The sequence below is a fragment of the Erpetoichthys calabaricus genome, chromosome 14 (assembly GCF_900747795.2).
Source record: "Erpetoichthys calabaricus chromosome 14, fErpCal1.3, whole genome shotgun sequence".
In the NCBI taxonomy this organism is placed as follows: domain Eukaryota; kingdom Metazoa; phylum Chordata; class Cladistia; order Polypteriformes; family Polypteridae; genus Erpetoichthys; species Erpetoichthys calabaricus.
In genome coordinates, this window is record NC_041407.2 from 92,949,522 (window position 1) to 92,968,653 (window position 19,132).

The following is a 19,132-nucleotide window of genomic DNA, read 5'->3' on the forward strand; positions in this document are numbered from 1 at the left end:
ACTACTAACATAACTCCCTTACTTGGCTTAATCCAATTAAGGGTCATGAGAGCTACAGCCTATTGCAGCCACACTGGGCAAAAAGCAGGAGCCATCTCTAGTAAAGGTGCCAGTCCATCGCAGGGTCGACACACACTCATGGCGCCATTTGCTGCAAAGTCCCAATACAAAATCACAGTGTCTGAGCTATAACACAACTCTGACGTAGAGCATAACGTGCAAGGCATTATATGAAAAAATATGGACAAAATCAGCTTTGCTACAACCCTTTCTGTATTACACCTTCTAATACAGTTGCTGGGAGGCATGCATCATCACACCAGACTTTCAGATCTTTCTCTGCCAACCCTTGGGCCTCAAGATGGACTTACAGCTTTTTCTCTTGCTGTCTCCTCAATTTTTGCAAAGATCTTTCTCTTCTCTTCCATGCATGACCTGCTGAATCACTAATGCAATCCACTGATGCCTTCTCCATTTATGTATATCCATCTGACTGGGGGTGTGATGGGGAAGTTCATTTACCTTTACATTTTTTTGCTTAGCAGACACTTTTATCCAAAGTGCCATTCATCAGCAGATCTGAGTGTTTGAGGAGGAGCATAGGACCTCAAAGTGTCTCCATATATGTAGGTGCAGACATACTGACTACACTGTAGACAAGCATCAAAGATATAAACTTAATACGTTGATCTGAAGAGAGAAGTGACAATGCCCACCCTGGCACGTTGAACACCAGACATGCTGCTTCATTTTGAATTACCGGGGTTGTAGATCAGGTGAGGGTGGGAAGTATCTTGAGAGGTAATATATTTTTCTTCTAAAACATTTCTCTTGAGGGGTTGGAGCCAGATGGAGTTATAAATGATAACAGGGGCATCACAAAATCAGAACCGTCCCCTCCCTATTTCTTAGGTACCCCAAGCAGACCTTTAACCAATACATGGCAAACTGGGAAAATGTATACTATGTGTGTTCAATGGTTCATAGGCTCATTAAGTCGAGCTACTGGGTCCTTCATCCTTTTACAGACAGAACAGCAACCCTGCTAGAAACCTCATTTCAGACACTTGTGCTCATTATCTCATTCCTTTGATCACTACCTAGACATCGTGACTAGAGGGGATGGGAATACAGACTGACTAACGAATCTAAAGTAAAGTCTGAGGATTTAGCTCCCTCTTCCCTACTTTGATCTGGTGCAGCATTCACAAAACTGCATTTGCTGCACTTATATGTTGGTCGGTCTGACAATGCTATCCTCTCACTCGGTGTCTGGTAAAGAGATGGAAGAGGAGGACATCACATCCTGTAAATCAGAGATTTCTGAACCTGGACAACGACCTTACTGTCTCTCTGTTCTCTGATGGTGTAACAATAATGCAGAAATAAATAACTCTTTAGATTTTTTTTAACATACTGCAAGCATCTGTAACACAAGTCTTGTACCAGCCCTAACTATAATGCTGGTTAATCACAGAGTAAACCCACTGGGCCAGTTAAAACTTAAAAACAGACCTAACAGCATGTCTTTGAAATGTGGGAGGAAGCTAGAAGAAGCTCACATAAACACAGGGAAAACATGTCAAATCACAAAGGGGTAACCCATGCAGGGAGTCAAAGTACTGTGAAGCAGCAAAAGTTAAAAAAGCAAATAGATTTAAAGAGTGATCTGTCACTGGTACTATTCACCAAATAATCAATCCTTAACTTTATAGCACAAACCAGCAGTCTACAAAGCATTTCACAGCTTAGCGATACTGAAGTCAAAGGCTGGCCATGTAGTAGAAGCAAAGACCCTGACTCTGAAAGAGATATTTGGACATCTGCCCCATAGATAGCTAGAGAGAGATAGATATGAAAGGCACTATGAGATAGATAGATAGATAGATAGATAGATAGATAGATAGATAGATAGATAGATAGATAGATAGATAGATAGATAGATAGATAGATAGATAGATAGATAGATAGATATGAAAGGCAATATAAAATGGATAGATATGAAAGGTACTATGTAATAGATAGATAGATATGAAAGTCACTATAAAATAGACACATAAATAGATCTTTATTTGTCTCCAGAGGGAAATTTGGCTTTTTTCTGAAGCTCTTTAAATAAAAATACACTGTAAATAGGTTGATAAGTAATAAGTAAATAAATAAATACACATATACCAGAATGAATATAAAGCAAGAAAACTAAAAAGAAAGAAAACTTCTGACTTGACTGTCACACTCACAGTATTATACAGTCGTATTGTTCTTGATATAAAGGAGCCTCATTTCTTGAGACACTTGTGACTTTTGCTAAGAACACAAGCTTGAGTACTAAATGAATGCCACTAATTGTAAAATTCCCTGTATTATAAGGAAAGTCCTCCAGAATAAATAAATCATCTATCCATTTTCTGAACCCATTTTCTCCATTACAGGGTCATGGAACATTACATGGGCCAATAATGGGACTACAGCTACCATAAGAAACAGAGAAAGAGAGAAAAAAGATCTGATATGAGAATATTTTCCTATATAGTCAATGTTTAATATTTTTTAAGATCACAATTAATTCACAGCTTTCTCACTGTGCTCTGTTATCCAACAAACCCTGTTATCTCAATTTAGAGATGCAAGCCTCACACATATTTGTGTACGTCCTGGAAGGACAAGGGTTCAAATAATTTACACTACTTATGTATTCCCATCTGGCACATGTGACATAAGCCAAAACATGTCATATTAAAGGGTCCAAATCCTAAAAGCGTTAGACTTTCCATTAAAATCAAGCGTATAAAGACATCGTTTTTAAAAATATTTTGTTGAGTAGAATGCCCGAGATTAAACTAAAAGCCACACAAAAGCAGCACATAATAGTTAAGCTCTATCCGCTCATGGTACTCTGGTCCTTATTTCTTTTCTTGACTTATTTTTTCCCTCATAGCTACAAAGACTAAAACGCTCTCTGTCCTTCAAGAAGATGATCCGCAGCAAAAGTGTGGAGAACTTTTTCCAGCGTGCCAACAGTGAAATCAAACTTGCCAGCGAACTCATTGCTGTATCGCCCCTTTCTCCTCCTCCTCCTCCTCCTCCAGAGAACTCACCCTCATCTTACCCTGACCCGCCGTCGCCCAGTCCCAGTCCAGCCCTCTCGGCCAGAGCCCCGGCGCCGGCACGCCCACAGCAGACCCACTACTTTCAAGAGCATGTGTTCCGCAAGCCCACCTACTGCCAGCTCTGCAAACATATGATTGTAGGTGCGTCACTCTTCGACCGGGAGCCCAGGGCTTCTCTGCTCTGTCCTCGTCCCGCATGTCTAATTCATTTATTTTATTTTAGGTAATTCCAAGCAGGGACTGCGCTGTAAGAACTGCAAACTTGGCGCCCACTTGTGGTGTTCTTCAGAACTGTCCCAACAGCTGTGCAGTGGTAAAACGGTAAGGTGGCTTTCTATTCTGCAAGAAGGAGTGAGATTGCATTAGGCATGCCACTGAAATGACAACTCACAGGCATTAGAGCTGGTTGACATGGATGAGAGGCAGAAGGAATATAAAGTGACAATAAGGTGTTGCAGCAGGACAGCCAGATGACATTGTAGAAAAGTAGGTAAGCAACAGGATGAAGATATGAGGTGCAGTAGGACCTACATGAAGAAGAGTAGAATAAAACTGTGTCACACTAAGGAGGGCCAGGTGAAACCAAGAAAGGACAGCGGGATTGTGTTAAGAAGGGCAAAGGATAATTTGATGCATCTAAGAAGGGGATAGTGGGTGTAAATGCCACATGGGTTGGACAGGCATCCTGACCAGGAAGGGGAATGGTTCCTTGCCTGGATGAGATGCTTCAAAGAGGTCAGTCAGGCATCCCGACCAAAAAAGGGAAAGGGACCATACGCAAACGGGACTTTCCAAGGGGATGGATGAACAGCCCAGACAGAGAAGAAGATTTCTTACCCGGACAGGAAGCCCCAGACAGACACACAGGCATCCCAAACATATTTGCAATACCTTCCCTGGCCAGGATGAATGGATAGGGAAGGACTGGCTGTTCATTTCCCTGGGAAGCTAGATGGCAGCAGCCCTGAATATTGGTGGCAATTTGGGAACCAGCTGGGAATACTGGGAAATGTAGCCCGGCAGAGCAGCCCCGCTGGGGCCCTTGGGTGCTGCAAGAGGGTGCTGCAGGGAGATGTATTCCCTATTATATGGGAATTCCGTGTGACCTGGAAGTTCTTCCAATGGGCAACAGCCATGGCACTCCAGGTCCTCAATAAAAGGGACTGCACTCCTTTATGCAGGCAAGTTGGAGCTGGGAGGATGAAGAGCAGCGCTCAACTGGAGGAAGGTAGTGCGGTGGTGAGAGGAGAGGTGGATTGTGGAAGAGAGATCATTTGTTCTTGGTGCTTTGTGGAGGTATTTTTGTAATAAATAATTTGTTATTTGGACCAGGGACTGTGATTGTGTCTTTGTGTTTAGGGCTCACTGACGCCCTGTTTCCATCACAGGGGGAAATAAGTGATAGTGAAAACAAGGCACATGAAAAAAAGAACATAAGTTTGAGCAGCAGAGCTGCAAAGTAACACTGAGGAAGAGCAGAGAGATTGACTAGGAGCAGTAGAAGAGTAAAATGACATGAGGTGGAGCAGAAGAAAATAAACCTGGGTGACACTGAGAGCAAGACACAGGGAAAAAAAGAGATCCCAAGATGATTCAGGACAACAGAAAAGGTGCAATAAAGCAGCAAAGTGACATGAGATGGAGAAGAGGAAACTGAGGAAGACAGGAAACCTGGGAGATAACAGGGCATATTGGCAAAACAGCAGGGCCTGTGATCTGGGTGACACTGAGAGCAAGACACAGGGAAAAAAAGAGATCCCAAGTATGAGCACCAGAATGACTCAGAGGTACATGACAGCAGCAAAATGATGAGAAGCAGAAGAGCAGGGTGACACTGATGGAAAACTGACAAGGCAAGAGACATGTGCGACACTGAGGACAAGACTCATGACAAACTGATTCAGGACAACAGAAAAGGTGCAACAAAGCAGCAAAGTGACATGAGATGGAGAAGAGGAAACTGAGGAAGACAGGAAACCTGGGAGATAACAGGGCATATTGGCAAAACAGCAGGGCCTGTGATCTGGGTGACATTGAGGCTGGGAGTCCACAGATTTAAGTAACAACGAGAATGGGCTCTGTCATGTTTGCAGATAACCCAGGTGACAAAGACTAAGAGCGGCTGCAAGCAGGTGACTGAAGGACACGTGCGCAGAACTGTTTACTTCATTACAGGCTCTGCTCACGCACATAGTATTGATCAGTAAGAAGTGAAGTGCCCTGATCGATCAAGATCTGACTTCAGGGAGGGAGAGAAAATTTGCTTCTGCCTTATTAACTACTAGGGGGTCGAGGATATTTAAACAGATGACAAGATAGACATTACAGAGAGAAAGTCTCAAACCAGCAGGGTAAATGGCTGGAGGCACTACTGACAGTGATGAAGGCCATCCTTTTTCTTCACCCTTTCAATATGTGCAACTAGCAAGTTTAGTGTTACAAAACAAATATAGAAACAAATTGAGGAAAAGGCTGCTCTGTACTGAGAATTTACTGGAAGTGGTTAGGGCATAAATAATTGCTGCAATGGGTTCTCACTGAAATTTTCTCTTAGTCAGGGGCATTCAAGAGAAACTTCAGTTCTCCTTTGCTTGTTAATGACCAGTTGGAAGTTGTGAAGGAGGCGCCACCTGCTGGTAAGAATAACATTGGTGGGGTGGGAATGCTGAAAGACCATTGGCTGATCTAACATGGCATGTTTGTGTGGTGATATTCCCTACAGGAGGAAAAGGACGTGTGGACCCAGTATATGAGACCCTGCGTTATGGGACTTCCCTTGCACAGATGAGTCGCTCAAGCTTTAGCAGTGTGTCTGAATCGCCTACTCGGAGCCAGGTTAGGATGAGCCACTGCACAAGTGGCAATGTCACTTAAAGTGAAGAACGCTGAGCCAGCTTACAGTGTACTCATGTGGAGGTAGAAGACCAGAAGAGTAATACCGCTGGTGTGGGAAGGTGGGGGTGGGATCAAGCGAATGGTATTTCAAGTTGACCAAAAAGGCTTACAGTACATTTAAAAATCAAATGACATGGGGGATGCAGGGGAGTGATATTCTGGTTTTTAACTGTAGATGTGATTATTTGTAGGGTGACAGAGAAGAAAGTCCAGCAGAGGAGGAAGGCCAGCATGATAGTGTATTTGGTAAGTTGGGCACTGCAGCAATCTGCTGACCTCTTGTGAGGTCAAAAGGCCTACAACAATGAGACAAGGAATATCAGGAGTCATACTAAATAAGCATGCAGCAAGCAGTAGAGGCACTAAGAGGTATTTATTAGGTGCTAAACAGATAAAAAAAACTAACCAAGCAGGAGCCACATATAGACACTATCTGATGACCAGCAGCTGCCACAGCTGCCAACACTTCAGGTTATCTTCTCTCTGCCACTCTTTCTTCTAAAAAACGGGACCATGAAGCTCACTGAAGACTCCCACTACTTTTATAGGTCAGCTAGTAACAACCCGTGACAATTTTAACATTCTTAAGGTCCATGACGTTGCATGTACTGTACCATTCAAGTCCGGATGAAGTTTACTTGAATTATGCCCACTTTTATTTATTGTTTGTTCACATAAACATTCACTTTAATTCTGGCAAGAGAATCAAAAATCAGACTTTAATGACTGATAGGGGGAATAAGTGTAACATAATCCTTACTGTGAGGAAACACCAACACCAAAGCAAATATTATGCATAGACAATAAGGCACACCTAGGAGGTCCCATATAAGAGTAGTAAGTGACAAAGAACAAGTGCCAGTCGGGTAACTCCCGACAGAGACACCAGGTGACCTGGGGGTGCCAAGTAATGGCCAGACAGCAGCAAACAGAAACTGTAAGTGACCCTCAGGCAGTTCCACATAGAGGCATTAAGTGACATCTAACTAGTGGCACACATAGATATTAAGAGACACCAAGGCATTTCACAAGAGAAGCATAGTAGTGGCACGAAGTGACAACTAACCAATGCCACAATCATTAATTGATATCTTGCCTGCAACACACAAGACTCTAAGTGCTGCCTGCTCATCCATCAAACAGAAACAAAGTGACAACTAGTCAGTGACTAGAGTGCTGGACGTTAAGCTACACGGTAGCAATGTGAACCTGCCACTCTGTCTGATCTCCAGTTGTTAAAGAAAAGAAAATTGCACCTGGTTGTAATATATCCTGATCTTGAAATTGTTAACGTGCCCATAAAGTATACTACAATCGGTGAATTCCAGCCAGCTGAGACTGCTATCCAGCCAGTGTCACACAGAGGCACAAAATGGCATCTACCCAGTGCCACAAACATGCATTAATTGACATCCTGCCTGCAACACAAAAGACTCTAAGTTATGCCTACTCGGCCATCAAACAGAAACAAAAAGTGACAACTAGCCAGTGCCACAAGGATATCTATAATGACATCTTGCCATCTCCTCATAAAAACACTAAGTTATGCCCAGCCAGTGGCACCACAGAAACAGTAAGTTATGCCCAGCCAGTATAAAAAGAAGGCACTAAGCGACAACTATCCAGTGCCACAAGGATAAAGTAAATGACACCCAAGGTGTACCCCCTAAAGACACTAATTAATGTCCAGCCAACATCAAACCAAGAGAATAAGTGACCTGTAGCCATTTCCACAAATGTAAGTGATTCTCAGTCACTATTAATCAAGGCATTAATTCTCTACACTGTCTAAAGACTCTAGTGACACCATTAAGTGACACCTGGCAAATGCCACACAAAGACCCCAAACAAAGTTGAGTCCGTGCCATTCCACTGGTTCACCACCCTTGTCTCCCTCTGGGTTTTCATGACAAGCAGGTTTGTGTGTAGCCTATAAACTTCATTGTAATTCCAGATGTCTTATTCTGCTCTCTTCCCCTCATTCAACAGGAGCAGAAAATGAGAAGACAGAGCCAGGGGACAGGGTCAGCGTGAAGGTATGTACTGTAATTAGTTGATTTATTCTCTTCATTTACTTGACATGAAATTGATCAAGCTTTTTTATTTTCCTCTGCTGTTTCTCTTAACTGTGACTCCTTCTTCCAGACTCCAAGGCGGATTGAAGTGCATCCCATGCATACCTATGTGGCACTGTACAAATTCATTCCACAGGAGCAGAATGACCTGGAACTGCAGTAAGTGTTTATGGCTATTCACATTTGATTACTCGGCTCTAAAGCTTTCCTAGGCGGAGGTTCTTTAGTTCTGAAGTGTTTTAAATTCTTTGATAGAAATTGGGTACAAATGTGATGCAGGCTAAGTAAGTTCTAAAAACCAACTATGAACATCTGCAAGGAATTGACCTTGATCCAAAGATCTTTTGGAGGAATGGGGAAGGGATGACATGAGGAGAGCATTTAGTGATAAACTTCAGATCAAAGTGTGGACTTGATTTGTATTTCATTGTTCTGTGAGATGGCCAAGTGCTTGAAAGCCCTGTAGGCAGTATGGAGATGGCACGGGTGAGAAAAAGCTATCCACCAAATTAAGTGTGTGTGAATGGCTTCACAGTGGGACAGAGCAAAATGGCTGTCGACAGCTTTTAAAAACATTGACGTATTTGGTGGTCCCTAGCTGTCCTCTGTGTGGGATAGGCATATTCTTCTCTTATTTACATAGGTATCCCCCCCAAAGAATCTGATATCATTGTTTTGTTTTTTTTTTCCTTGAACCTTGTCAAAGTTGTCATTCCAGGATGGCCATTCTTCTTCAAACCATCAGCTTTAAAGCTGGTTTTTAACATCATAAAGCAGGGAGTTTATGCATGAACACATATATCACATTTTCAAAAAATCATAACCTTAGAAATTTAAATTATGGTATTTTTATTTATTTATTTTTTGCTCCAAGCTTGGAGGATTATGTGTGTGTTTTCCTGACTAACAAACAAAGAGCATTCATTTTTTTCTGATTAGGGAATGTCACTACCTGATCTGAATCCCCTACCAAATTTATTTATAACCAGTAATGGCACACTGCACGAATGCAGTGAATACACTTGACTTGAGCATTCAAAGTTTTCATACTCTTTCTCTGTATGTTTACCATTCGTTTGCTCAGAGGTTGATGCGCTTGCTGCTTCCTGAGCAGCTCTTCTTTTCTCCACCCTAGCGGCCTGCTTCTTCTCTTCTTCCGTTGGCATCTTTTTGCATTAAAACTGATTAAGTCAGTGTTTGTGTTGTAATTACTTAGTATGTTTCCTTTAATTTTTCTCTTAAGCTGGCCAAAAAGTCTTCAATCTTCCTCAAGAATGATTTAAGCTATGAAGAGGTAGGGGAAGTGACAGGGAAGGTGGCAGGTATGAGAACGGCGCCCGTACACTTGCACCACATGGCCTCCCTGCTGGCCGCTGCTGAGAGTTGATTCTACAATAAAATAAAATAAAAATATAAAAAGGAATATCCTTGGAGGTCAATCATCACCCCGAAAGCAGATAGTAGACATCACGTAGTATATGTGTACCAAATTTGAGGTCAATAGTTCAAATGGTTTGCGAGCTACAGCGGATATAAAATCCTGGACAGATAAACGAACAGCCACGGTAGCGTTTTATATATAAAGATGACTGCTCTGGAACAATCACTTTGATGTAGAACAACAGAAACCTGATCATCTCAGATACACCATCTTAGAGTTGTACAAATTGAATTGTGCCACAATGGACAATGTGTCCTACAATTACCAATGCTGGATGTATTTTTTCTATTGCAGGCCAGGAGACCGAGTGCACGTGACAGATGATTCCAACGAGGACTGGTGGAAGGTAAGTTTCTCTCACCACAGCCAGAAAAAAAAATACATGCATCTTTGCTTGAACAATTCATTTTTGGAACAAAGATTATTTTTTTAAAGCCAATAACAGAACAGTAATTGAAGCTCAATGATGTAACCTTTTGAGACATGAATGCAGGTTGTTTTTGTTTGCCCTACTGGTGTTGAGCAGCAGATAATGTAGGGCAGGCTAATCTTCAGTGAAGCAGTGAGTTATACTGTATTAGCAAATGCAACTAGCACTTATGAAAAAGTAACTTTATTTTGAACATTTATAACCCAGTTGCAACTTCTAAATACAAAAGGAGAAGTTCATGTCACACTTTCACTGAAATTCACATATCTAACAAACATGCAGTCTCGTGTCATAGTTAGCAAGCACACACAATATATAACATGGACCGATGAGTCCATTGTGGGTTGTGCCAGATTATAGTTGTAAAGTGATCCTGAACTGAGTTTTCTGATTAAAGTCACAAGCTGTGGTAAAACCAAAAACAAATGATAAGAGTTCACATGCAAAAGAGAGAGATTTTAAGTTTCTCTGTGTAGTTGCTGACCTTACTCTTAGTGATGAGTGGAAGGAGACCTGCTGACCCTGGAAGAGATCAAATTTGAGCAACGCCTACATCAGATCAATAAGAGCCCTTTGACACAATGCAGGATCTAGTGTGATGTCGGTGGGTGTCTCTCACTGGCATGGCCACCAGGAATAGACTCAATGCAGACCCATTGGATGACTTTTTCAGAAATAATTGATCACTACTATCTAATCAGTGATTAAAAAACAAGTCACTTGAAATTCCCATTAGTCACTCTTCAAAAAGAGAAAACAATAATCACTATAATTAGTTAACAGGGCATAAAAATTCCTCACACAAGCATACAGTACATCAAAGGCCTTACTAGCCAGTTAATGCTTGACCGTGTAAGCAGTAAACTTGCTGCTATATTATTTTACGAGCATACACAATTTCACTAAGATAAAATGATATCTCTAGTTCAGTTCTGAGTCGTCCTTACTTTCTTTTAACAAGCATATCAGAGGTGATGTATAATATATTGTGTGATAGGCTCAAAATTTTCACTTCACATTTTCAACAGGTTTTTAACCATCCCTGAATACACTTTTGGAGTAATGTCTGTCTATGGGTTGATCCCTCAGACATGATAACTCAAAAAACAAATCGCCCAATCTAAATTAAATTTGGCACAGTCATCAGCATTGTAAAATACTAGGAAGCTATTAATTTTAACAAAATGTATATAGTGATAATAAATTTACATTTTTTGACTTTCACCACATATACAGCAGGTTTACATATGGTGTAGTGAAAGTATAGTCTGGTCAGGCTGGGGAGCATGCACCACATGACAAAACACCTCAGACGGTCCAGCTCCACCCTCTGGAAATGACCATCTATTTGCCATAGCCAGGTGTTATGTGGGCATCCCCTTGGCCTGGTGCAGCTGCACATGGTCCTCAACAATGAGGATCCTGCGAGCCAAACCACCCACGGAGAATTGTGCAACATGACCGTAGTACCATAACTGATGCTCCCTCACAATTCAGGTAATGTGCTTCATTTGAGACTCCTTGGACAACCACTCGTTCAACATAAAGTGAAACCAGTGGTACCCAAGTATTCTCCAAAGAGACCCAGTACCAAAGGAGTCCAAACGTTTTGCAACAGGATAAAATTGTAACTTTAAGTTTCAACAGATGTACTTACGTTAGCAAACCTGGATACAAGTTCACCACTTTTTCAACAATGACTATCTGTGAGTGTGACGACATGATTCTGTTGACATTCCAGGACAGCAACAAATAGGAATAACACAGTAATTACAATTCTAAAATTGTAGAAGCATTTGATTTTAAGGAGAAAATCATGTATATCGTACATTCCGTGTATGTATGTATGTATGTATGTATATATATATATATATATATATAATTAGGGTTGGCACAGTGACTAAGTGGTGAATAAGACTGTCTTTAAACTCTTAGAGCCATGTGGTATAATATATGTTCTTACTTTGCATAGAAACATGTTTTGTTTTCTGGGTACATCGCTACTAATTATAGTTAGACAGATGGGGTTTGTATCGAAATGCATTGACACGTCTGTTTTGGATTTCTGCAAAGTCACCTGTTCACCTTCTTTAGTGTTGTAGGCAAAGGTTTCATTTGACTCCTTGCCTTGTTTTTTGTGAGATTTTTCCCGTCATTGCCTTTTCTGGTGCACTTCTTTTATGACATTCTCAGCAGTGACCTTTTAAATGTAAGCAAACAATTATTTTTACCAGCCTAACGTCATCACTTGTCTCGCCGTCTCTAAAAAGGATGAACATTCTGCTAGGACACTACATGAATGTTTAATGTATCATCGTTTTAATATGGCTATCATTTATTCACTCATTTATTTTCTCACCTGCATACTCTAATACAGAATTGGGGTGAGGCTGGAGATTCTCCATGTATAATCAAGTGCAAGCCAGGAAACAACCCTGAACAAGGCTTGACTCTGTCTATATATTACTGTATGCTATATAAAAATGAAATTTAATATCCAACTGATAACTACAGTACTTAGCATTATACATGCGATGACATTGAATGAACTTATCATCTCCTACATACAGTAACTATATAAAGTACTCAACAAACAACTCTTACCTTTACAAGACATCTGTTGAGTACTTTACGGCCCTAGCCTAATGTTACTCATTTATGTTTACCTCTTTTGTGAGTTGCTTTGGATAAAAGCATCTGCCAAACAAATACATGTAAAATGTATACAGCTTCTACAAATAGTAAACACCATTCTACAGCACTTTACAAGTACACATACATTGTGCAGTTGTTTACATCCGTTTTTACAATTGGAGCACAGGCAGGGTGAGTGAGTGGCTTATCCAGTGTCTCACAGTGAGTCAGAAGTGGAGGCTGAACTGACTACTTTGTTATTTGGTGTCCAGTTCTTTAACGGCTTTGTCATTCTGCCTTCCTACACTATAGCTGCTGTTTATTGCAAGATCTTATATATAATAACCACTCACCAGTAATACTTGTAATAACTAGTACTTTTTTTTTTAATTACTGCTTCTCATAAATATTAATAAATTACAAAAGTCACAAACAGCATAGTGGCAGGATAGGTAGTGCTGCTACCTCACAGATAGAGTGTGCTGTCCAGTCATTATCCATGTGGAGTTTCAACTTTCCCCTTTTGTTTGCATATATTGTATCCCCTCATCCTCAAAAGACACACAGGCTAGTTTAACTAGTGGCTTTAAATTGGTGAAGTGGGCATGTGAGTATGATTTCTGCACTGTCCAGTCCCCTCCATGTCCCTGAGTTGGATTAAGTGGGTTCCTGGTTCTGTAATCAATACTGGCACTCCCTGTAACCATTTTTGTCTTCTTAATAGGGGAAGAGCATAGACAAAGAGGGTTACTTCCCTGCAAATTTTGTCCAGAGAGTGAGGCCAGGTGAAAAGGTGTGGAAGGTGACACGACCTTTTCAGGGAAACCGGGACCTGGGCCAGCTGAGCATCAAGGAGAGTCAGGTGAGTCAACTTGAAATGAAGATGCATGTGTGTGTTTGTGTGGAACTGCAGCAGCGCTGATGTCTGTTTCTTTGTTCTCAGATTTGCGTTGGCAAGGGGGATGAAACTGATGGCTTTGTGAAAGTGAGCAGTGGAAAGAAACGGGGTCTTGTACCCACAGACTCTTTAGACGAGGTCTGAAGTCTGGATGATCTTGCACATTCAAGATGAAGTTGTGACTAAAGCCATTGCAATCTACTGCCTGCTCACCTGGACAACCTCAATCTTCAGCAGCACCCCAAGTATGGATCTCCTCAAAGAAAGCCGTGCACTGACAGCATTTCCCAATACCTCAACCATCAATTTTCACTCAGACATTAGCAAAAGAACAGCCCTCTCACTTGCTAGGCTGTGTTGTTAATGTTGTGCAATGTTGATTATTATAGTATAGGCACAGGGGTGCAGGAAATTTCTTTGATGGCAGTAATTTATTTAAATTGCCATTCTCCAATTCTTAAAAAGTGGGATGAAAAAAACAGTATCTTGTTTTCCTTACAAGACAGAAACATGTTTGTGGCAGTGTGTACTCATCTTGGGTGTCTGCAAGGCAGCATACATTATAGAAAGTTGTGTACATTGTAAAGTGATGATTAGTAGGCTCTCTTACTGCACTAACACATCTTTTTGCAACTGAAATGTTCTTCTTGCCATCATAACACGAAAAAAAAAACACTTGCAGCTGATTTGCAACTCTACATTTCCTCTCTGTGAGCAGTGTTTTTCCAGTTCTCACATTAGTATAGCCCAGTAGTTAGTGCATTTCAGGTTTTTCACAGACGTTCACACAGTTCCAAGTCCATCACAAGATAACCTCAATGATCAATGATGTGTCTGCTCAGGAATTTTCTCAGGGCAACACAACCCTCAAAGGAGTTCTCCTTTGGCACAATTTGAGTTTCTGTCTTTGAGGGTGCCTCTTACGCAACAGTAGGCTGGCTCTCTCTCTCTCTCTCTCTCGCTGTCTCTCTCAGCCTTCCTGTGATACTCGCCCCTTCCCCAAGTGAATCGAGGTCATGATACCATTTGTCCCTGCTCCAGAACTCACTCAGGGCAGCATCCTCCTTTCACATACTCGTCCTTCCTTAGGGAACAGCAGTGGCAGAACTCAAACTTGGGGGAATCTGGATTACTTGTAGGCCTTTCCTGCCACCATACGAAGGGATCTGCCTTTGGCATAAGCGGATAAGCTGCTGCTTACCAACTTGGGAGGCCTCAGGTTTGTGGCCAGCTTCTCTGTGTGAGAATATGAAAGAGAGAGAAGCAGGGTACTGAGCAATTTCTTGCTAGTGGCATATCGAGATTGAGAGAGTGTGCCTGTCAGCTCTTTAATCTGATGCTGTCCCAATTGCAGTAGAAATCATAAGCTCTCTGGCTCAGTTTGGGGAGTGACTTCCCTTTAGCTCTAACTAGATAAGCTGCTGGTTAATGACTCAGAGGTCCTGGGTTTGAGGCCAGCTTCTCTGTGTGAGGACATGAAACTGAGACAGGTGATGCCATGTATAATTTATTACTGGTGACAAATGGATTCCATATATTTTGTAGTGTTAAGTTTGTGGTGTTCCAGCATGTTTGCCTAGTTTGGCTATGTCCATCTACCACATGACCTTTAGCTTTCCAATTGTCAAGCATGCAAATGGTGGTCACATTGCTAAGTATTGAGCTTTGTTCCTTGTAACTCATTTTGTAGCATTCTTTAAAACAAACCTCCACATATTCCGAAACTTTCCTTGCTTCATTTATCTATATTCTCAGCTCTACTAAAATTGTTCTAACCCAGCAGCATGTTGCACCTGCCTGCATGATTTCAATTTCATGTTTCTCCCAGTTTGATCCAAGTAATTCAAAGATGCAGAGGTCAGTAAGAACTTGACCATAGCCAAACATCTGAACGTTTATGTTATTGCTGTAAGCAGGAGACAGAGACAAGCACCTGTAGGTGGTGGATGAAACATCTTTTCAAAACGGGATGTCAAATACAAGAACTTTTCTTTCCAGTGCTTTATCGCAGGAAATATTGTTTATAACAATTGTTTTACACCAGGGCCGTCACGTGAATGACTGTTTCTAGTGGGTCCAGGTTTCTCTCAGGACAGTTTGTCTCCCAGTACTGCACAAGCCATTTTGTTTTTTAAGCAGTTATCTGGTTGCAAGCTCATCGTGTATGTAGCTGTTGGTTTCTGGTTCCCCTGCAAGAGATTTTGTTCCCTCTCATCATCTGGTTCCTCATTATCCGGTTCCTTATTCCATAGTGATCAGTTAAATCCTGGTTTGTTTCCAGGGAGGTTTTTAATCCCAGGACTCCTAACTGAAACTTTTGTTTTTTGTGGTCAGTGGAGATCACACCATTTGCAGGAAATCTATACCTAGAGAACTTTGAATTCCAAAGTTTGCAGGGCTTTTTGTGTTTCTGTGTCTCTTTGGTGTCAGTGAAACATGCCCTCCGGGCTTCATCCAGAGGACTTTGTTCACTCCGCCATTGTTAAATTTTAGGTGTCACATTCAGTGAATTCATGGTTCCTCAGTGGAAATGTAGCCCCATGTGGTACTGTATCTCCATGTCTCGCATTTATGACTAATTTCTGTGAAGTCAATAGTTTCCAAGTTTTTGAGATGAGACTAATACTGCTTTTTCACTAAAATCAGGAACAAGAACCCTAGAGGCAGTTTGGTTCTAGGGGATATTCCATTTCAAGAAAGAAGGCTCACTTGAGCATTTATTGCATCAACAGTAATCAAATCATCTTGTTGTACTTATCCATGTAGAAGATATGTCCAAAGTACAAGCAATACACATTTTTCTTTTTGCTGCTTTTTACACACTTAACTTTTGATTTTTACTCTACACTGTTTTAAGCAAGATCAAGGCAGTAAACAACCCAGGACAGGACCTGTCAGCAGTGCATTTCAGGACTTTCTCATACAGGCACCCACAAAGGGACATTTTAGAATCGCCAGTTAACCTGACAAACATTTCTTTGGGAATGTAGGAGGACAATACAGAGAAAATCTGCGGACTTCAAACAAATTATCAGTAACAGGTTTGTGAGGCAGCAGCTCTAACCTCTCCACCCCAATGCTGATCCCAGGAACCAAATTAGCCATACAATTTCAGTTTCTGGAATTTTGAATAACTCTGATTAGCCTGGATTTTGATGGTATGGAAAGGTGGCAACCATTCCCAATGATTAACTCATTCCAGCATGCTCACAAAAATCCTTTTCTTCCAGTAGACACTGCATTGCAGGTTCCTCAAAAAAATCAGCAAGTCATTATGTAAGATATTTTGTTCCAATGGTCAGTAGTGTATAAATGTCAACATAAAAAATTTTGTTTGTTCACAGTAGTTACTGTATTTATCAAAAAAGGAGACTTTCTTTTCTGTGACAAATGGATTCCAGATCTTCCACCATACACTTTTGTTAAGGAACATAGGAATGATTTTGTTCTGTTTTGCCAATTTGTGCATCTCACTAGAGGTCTTGTATCTGTCACTTGCTTATTATATAAGCCTGATTGTTTCTTTAAGGGTCAGTCAGACATGATTCCTTTGCAAGTGACCTTTTCACAAGTCTTATTTGCTTTTCTCTTGTTTTCTTACACAGGAATTTTCAAGAGCTGATCTTTCCTCATCTCTTGCTGGGGATGTTTGCTGCCATTCACTCTCTTAGCTTTGTCATAAGAGATTTCTGCCCCAGTGAATCGTAAGGAAACCTTTCTCAAGGTGCATTAGCTCTCCCCGCTCACATATTGGCTTTCTGACCAAGTCAATTTGTATAGTGTATTTTGTGAGTCATGTAAAATTCCCTTTTCCTCATCTTCACTTGATTCAATTTTACTGGCCAGGTTTTACACTTGAGAAAATCCTGGTGCTCACCAAAGCAAAGTGCATGACTGAAAAGCAATATTTGCTCTAGTATAGTCTCTTTTCTCATTAGTCATAATTTGATTTATGGAAGGAGTAAAGGAATATTTTATAAAACATGAACTGTGGCGTCAAATGTCATATTGGAAAATGGCAATTTATACACAATCACATCACAGCAGCCATAATTCTAAGTGCAGCAAAGGCCAAGGACACCGGCCATTGTTAAGTGCCTATCACTGGATCACTTATAAGATTATGGTAAAAGTGGGGAATTTTCAAACATCCCATTAAAATGCCAGGCCTGATGCCACTGATATGGAGAAATATTCCACAAGCATATTTTGGTCTTGTGCTGTCCAAATCATCTGTCCACTCATGTTCTGCTTCTCTTTTGTCCAATTCAGGGTCGCAGGAGGATAGGGCACAAGGTGGGAACCAGTGCTGGACAGGATGCCAATCTATTTTGGGACACACTCATCTCTTTTGTCTTAACATCTACTTCTGTAATTAAGAGAAAGCTGTGTTTTTCTGACAGCCTTTCAGCATGTTCTAATCAAGTGGTGCATTTGTATCTCTATCAATTACTAAATCAGGCCATATTTTATCCATAACTTTTTAAAAATTACGTCTCCTGCATTCTTAGTGAGAAACAGCAAGAAGAATCATTTATATACATGTAAAAATGACTAAAACTGTGAGCTTTACACAAAGGAGTACAGTGGCTTTACCTCAATCACAAATACAACAAAACACTTTCAATTGATATAGCTCCTTACAATATGAGCACAGAAGGGGTGAGTGATTTACTCAAAATCACAAAGTGAGTCGGAGGCAGGAATGCAACTGGCAAACAGTTACTAATAAAGAACATGTTTGGATCAGTTTAGGGTTGTAGGGGATATGTGCAGCAGTATAAGACACAAGGTAGGACCCCTGGACAGGACCATAATATGTCACAGTTCCTACTTTCAAATAGGGTGAATCTGAATTCACCAATCAATTTAACATGTTCTCTTTTAGGATGTAATTACCACACAGATATGAGGAGAATATGAAAACACCCCAGAGATAACAACTCAGGATGCTAAATCCATGTGGCAACAATGCCAACCAATGCACCACCTACAGTTACCTACTATTTCTTTCCACGTGTCTGAATTAGGTTAGGTTAAAAAGAATTAAAAAAAAAAAAAAGAAAACTTGCAAATGAAAACAAATAGATACCCTATGGACAATAACTCGTGATGCAAAAGCACACTGTACTAAATTTTAAGAGCAGAAAACTACACATTGTAAAGTGTTTATGATGCAGTTAACTAACTAAAGACAAGAACTGGCCTCTGGTCCTGATAATAAGTTGCCATCATGTGAGGCACTGATAATTGAACATGAGAGCTACTACTGACTAAGCCACTGCAACAGATCCATCTGTGTTTATCTTTACCAGTCCTTTTCTGCTTTGCAGTTGGTCAGAGCTCACCCAGCTTATTCAGTGTTCTGGATAGAAGAATATAAATTACTATCTGTGTAAGCCAGTGCTATAAAAAGCCCAGGATCCTAGAAACTATTGAAATTGTTAGAAAAAAAATTGAAATTTAGAGATGAAAGGAACTACTCTGGGCGTCTCTCTGCTAGGAGGTTTCGTTTTGCCAACATGCTGGCCTCGCTTGTGCGTTAGTGGCTAAGCGACTGTCTTTCTTCAGAGGTTTCGTTTTGCCGATGTGCTCACCTCGCTTGTGTATTAGCGGCTAAGCGAGTTGTCCGTTTCCTCGGAGGCGGAG

At 41.0% G+C, this 19,132-nt stretch overlaps 1 protein-coding gene across 1 annotated transcript in view; it reads left to right on the top strand.

Moving 5' to 3' along the window:
• Window positions 1-18,550, top strand: part of LOC114665030 (SH3 and cysteine-rich domain-containing protein 2-like) — a 39,082-nt gene extending 20,532 nt beyond the window's left edge. Inside the window, exons 2-11 of the mRNA XM_028819386.2 lie at window positions 2,939-3,251; window positions 3,334-3,431; window positions 5,665-5,746; window positions 5,833-5,945; window positions 6,197-6,251; window positions 7,995-8,041; window positions 8,151-8,239; window positions 9,816-9,867; window positions 13,310-13,447; window positions 13,529-18,550. Coding sequence (XP_028675219.1) covers window positions 2,939-3,251; window positions 3,334-3,431; window positions 5,665-5,746; window positions 5,833-5,945; window positions 6,197-6,251; window positions 7,995-8,041; window positions 8,151-8,239; window positions 9,816-9,867; window positions 13,310-13,447; window positions 13,529-13,627 — 1,086 coding nt within the window. The 3' untranslated portion in view covers window positions 13,628-18,550. The remainder of the gene's footprint in view (window positions 1-2,938; window positions 3,252-3,333; window positions 3,432-5,664; window positions 5,747-5,832; window positions 5,946-6,196; window positions 6,252-7,994; window positions 8,042-8,150; window positions 8,240-9,815; window positions 9,868-13,309; window positions 13,448-13,528) is intronic.
• Window positions 18,551-19,132: the final 582 nt, after the last annotated feature.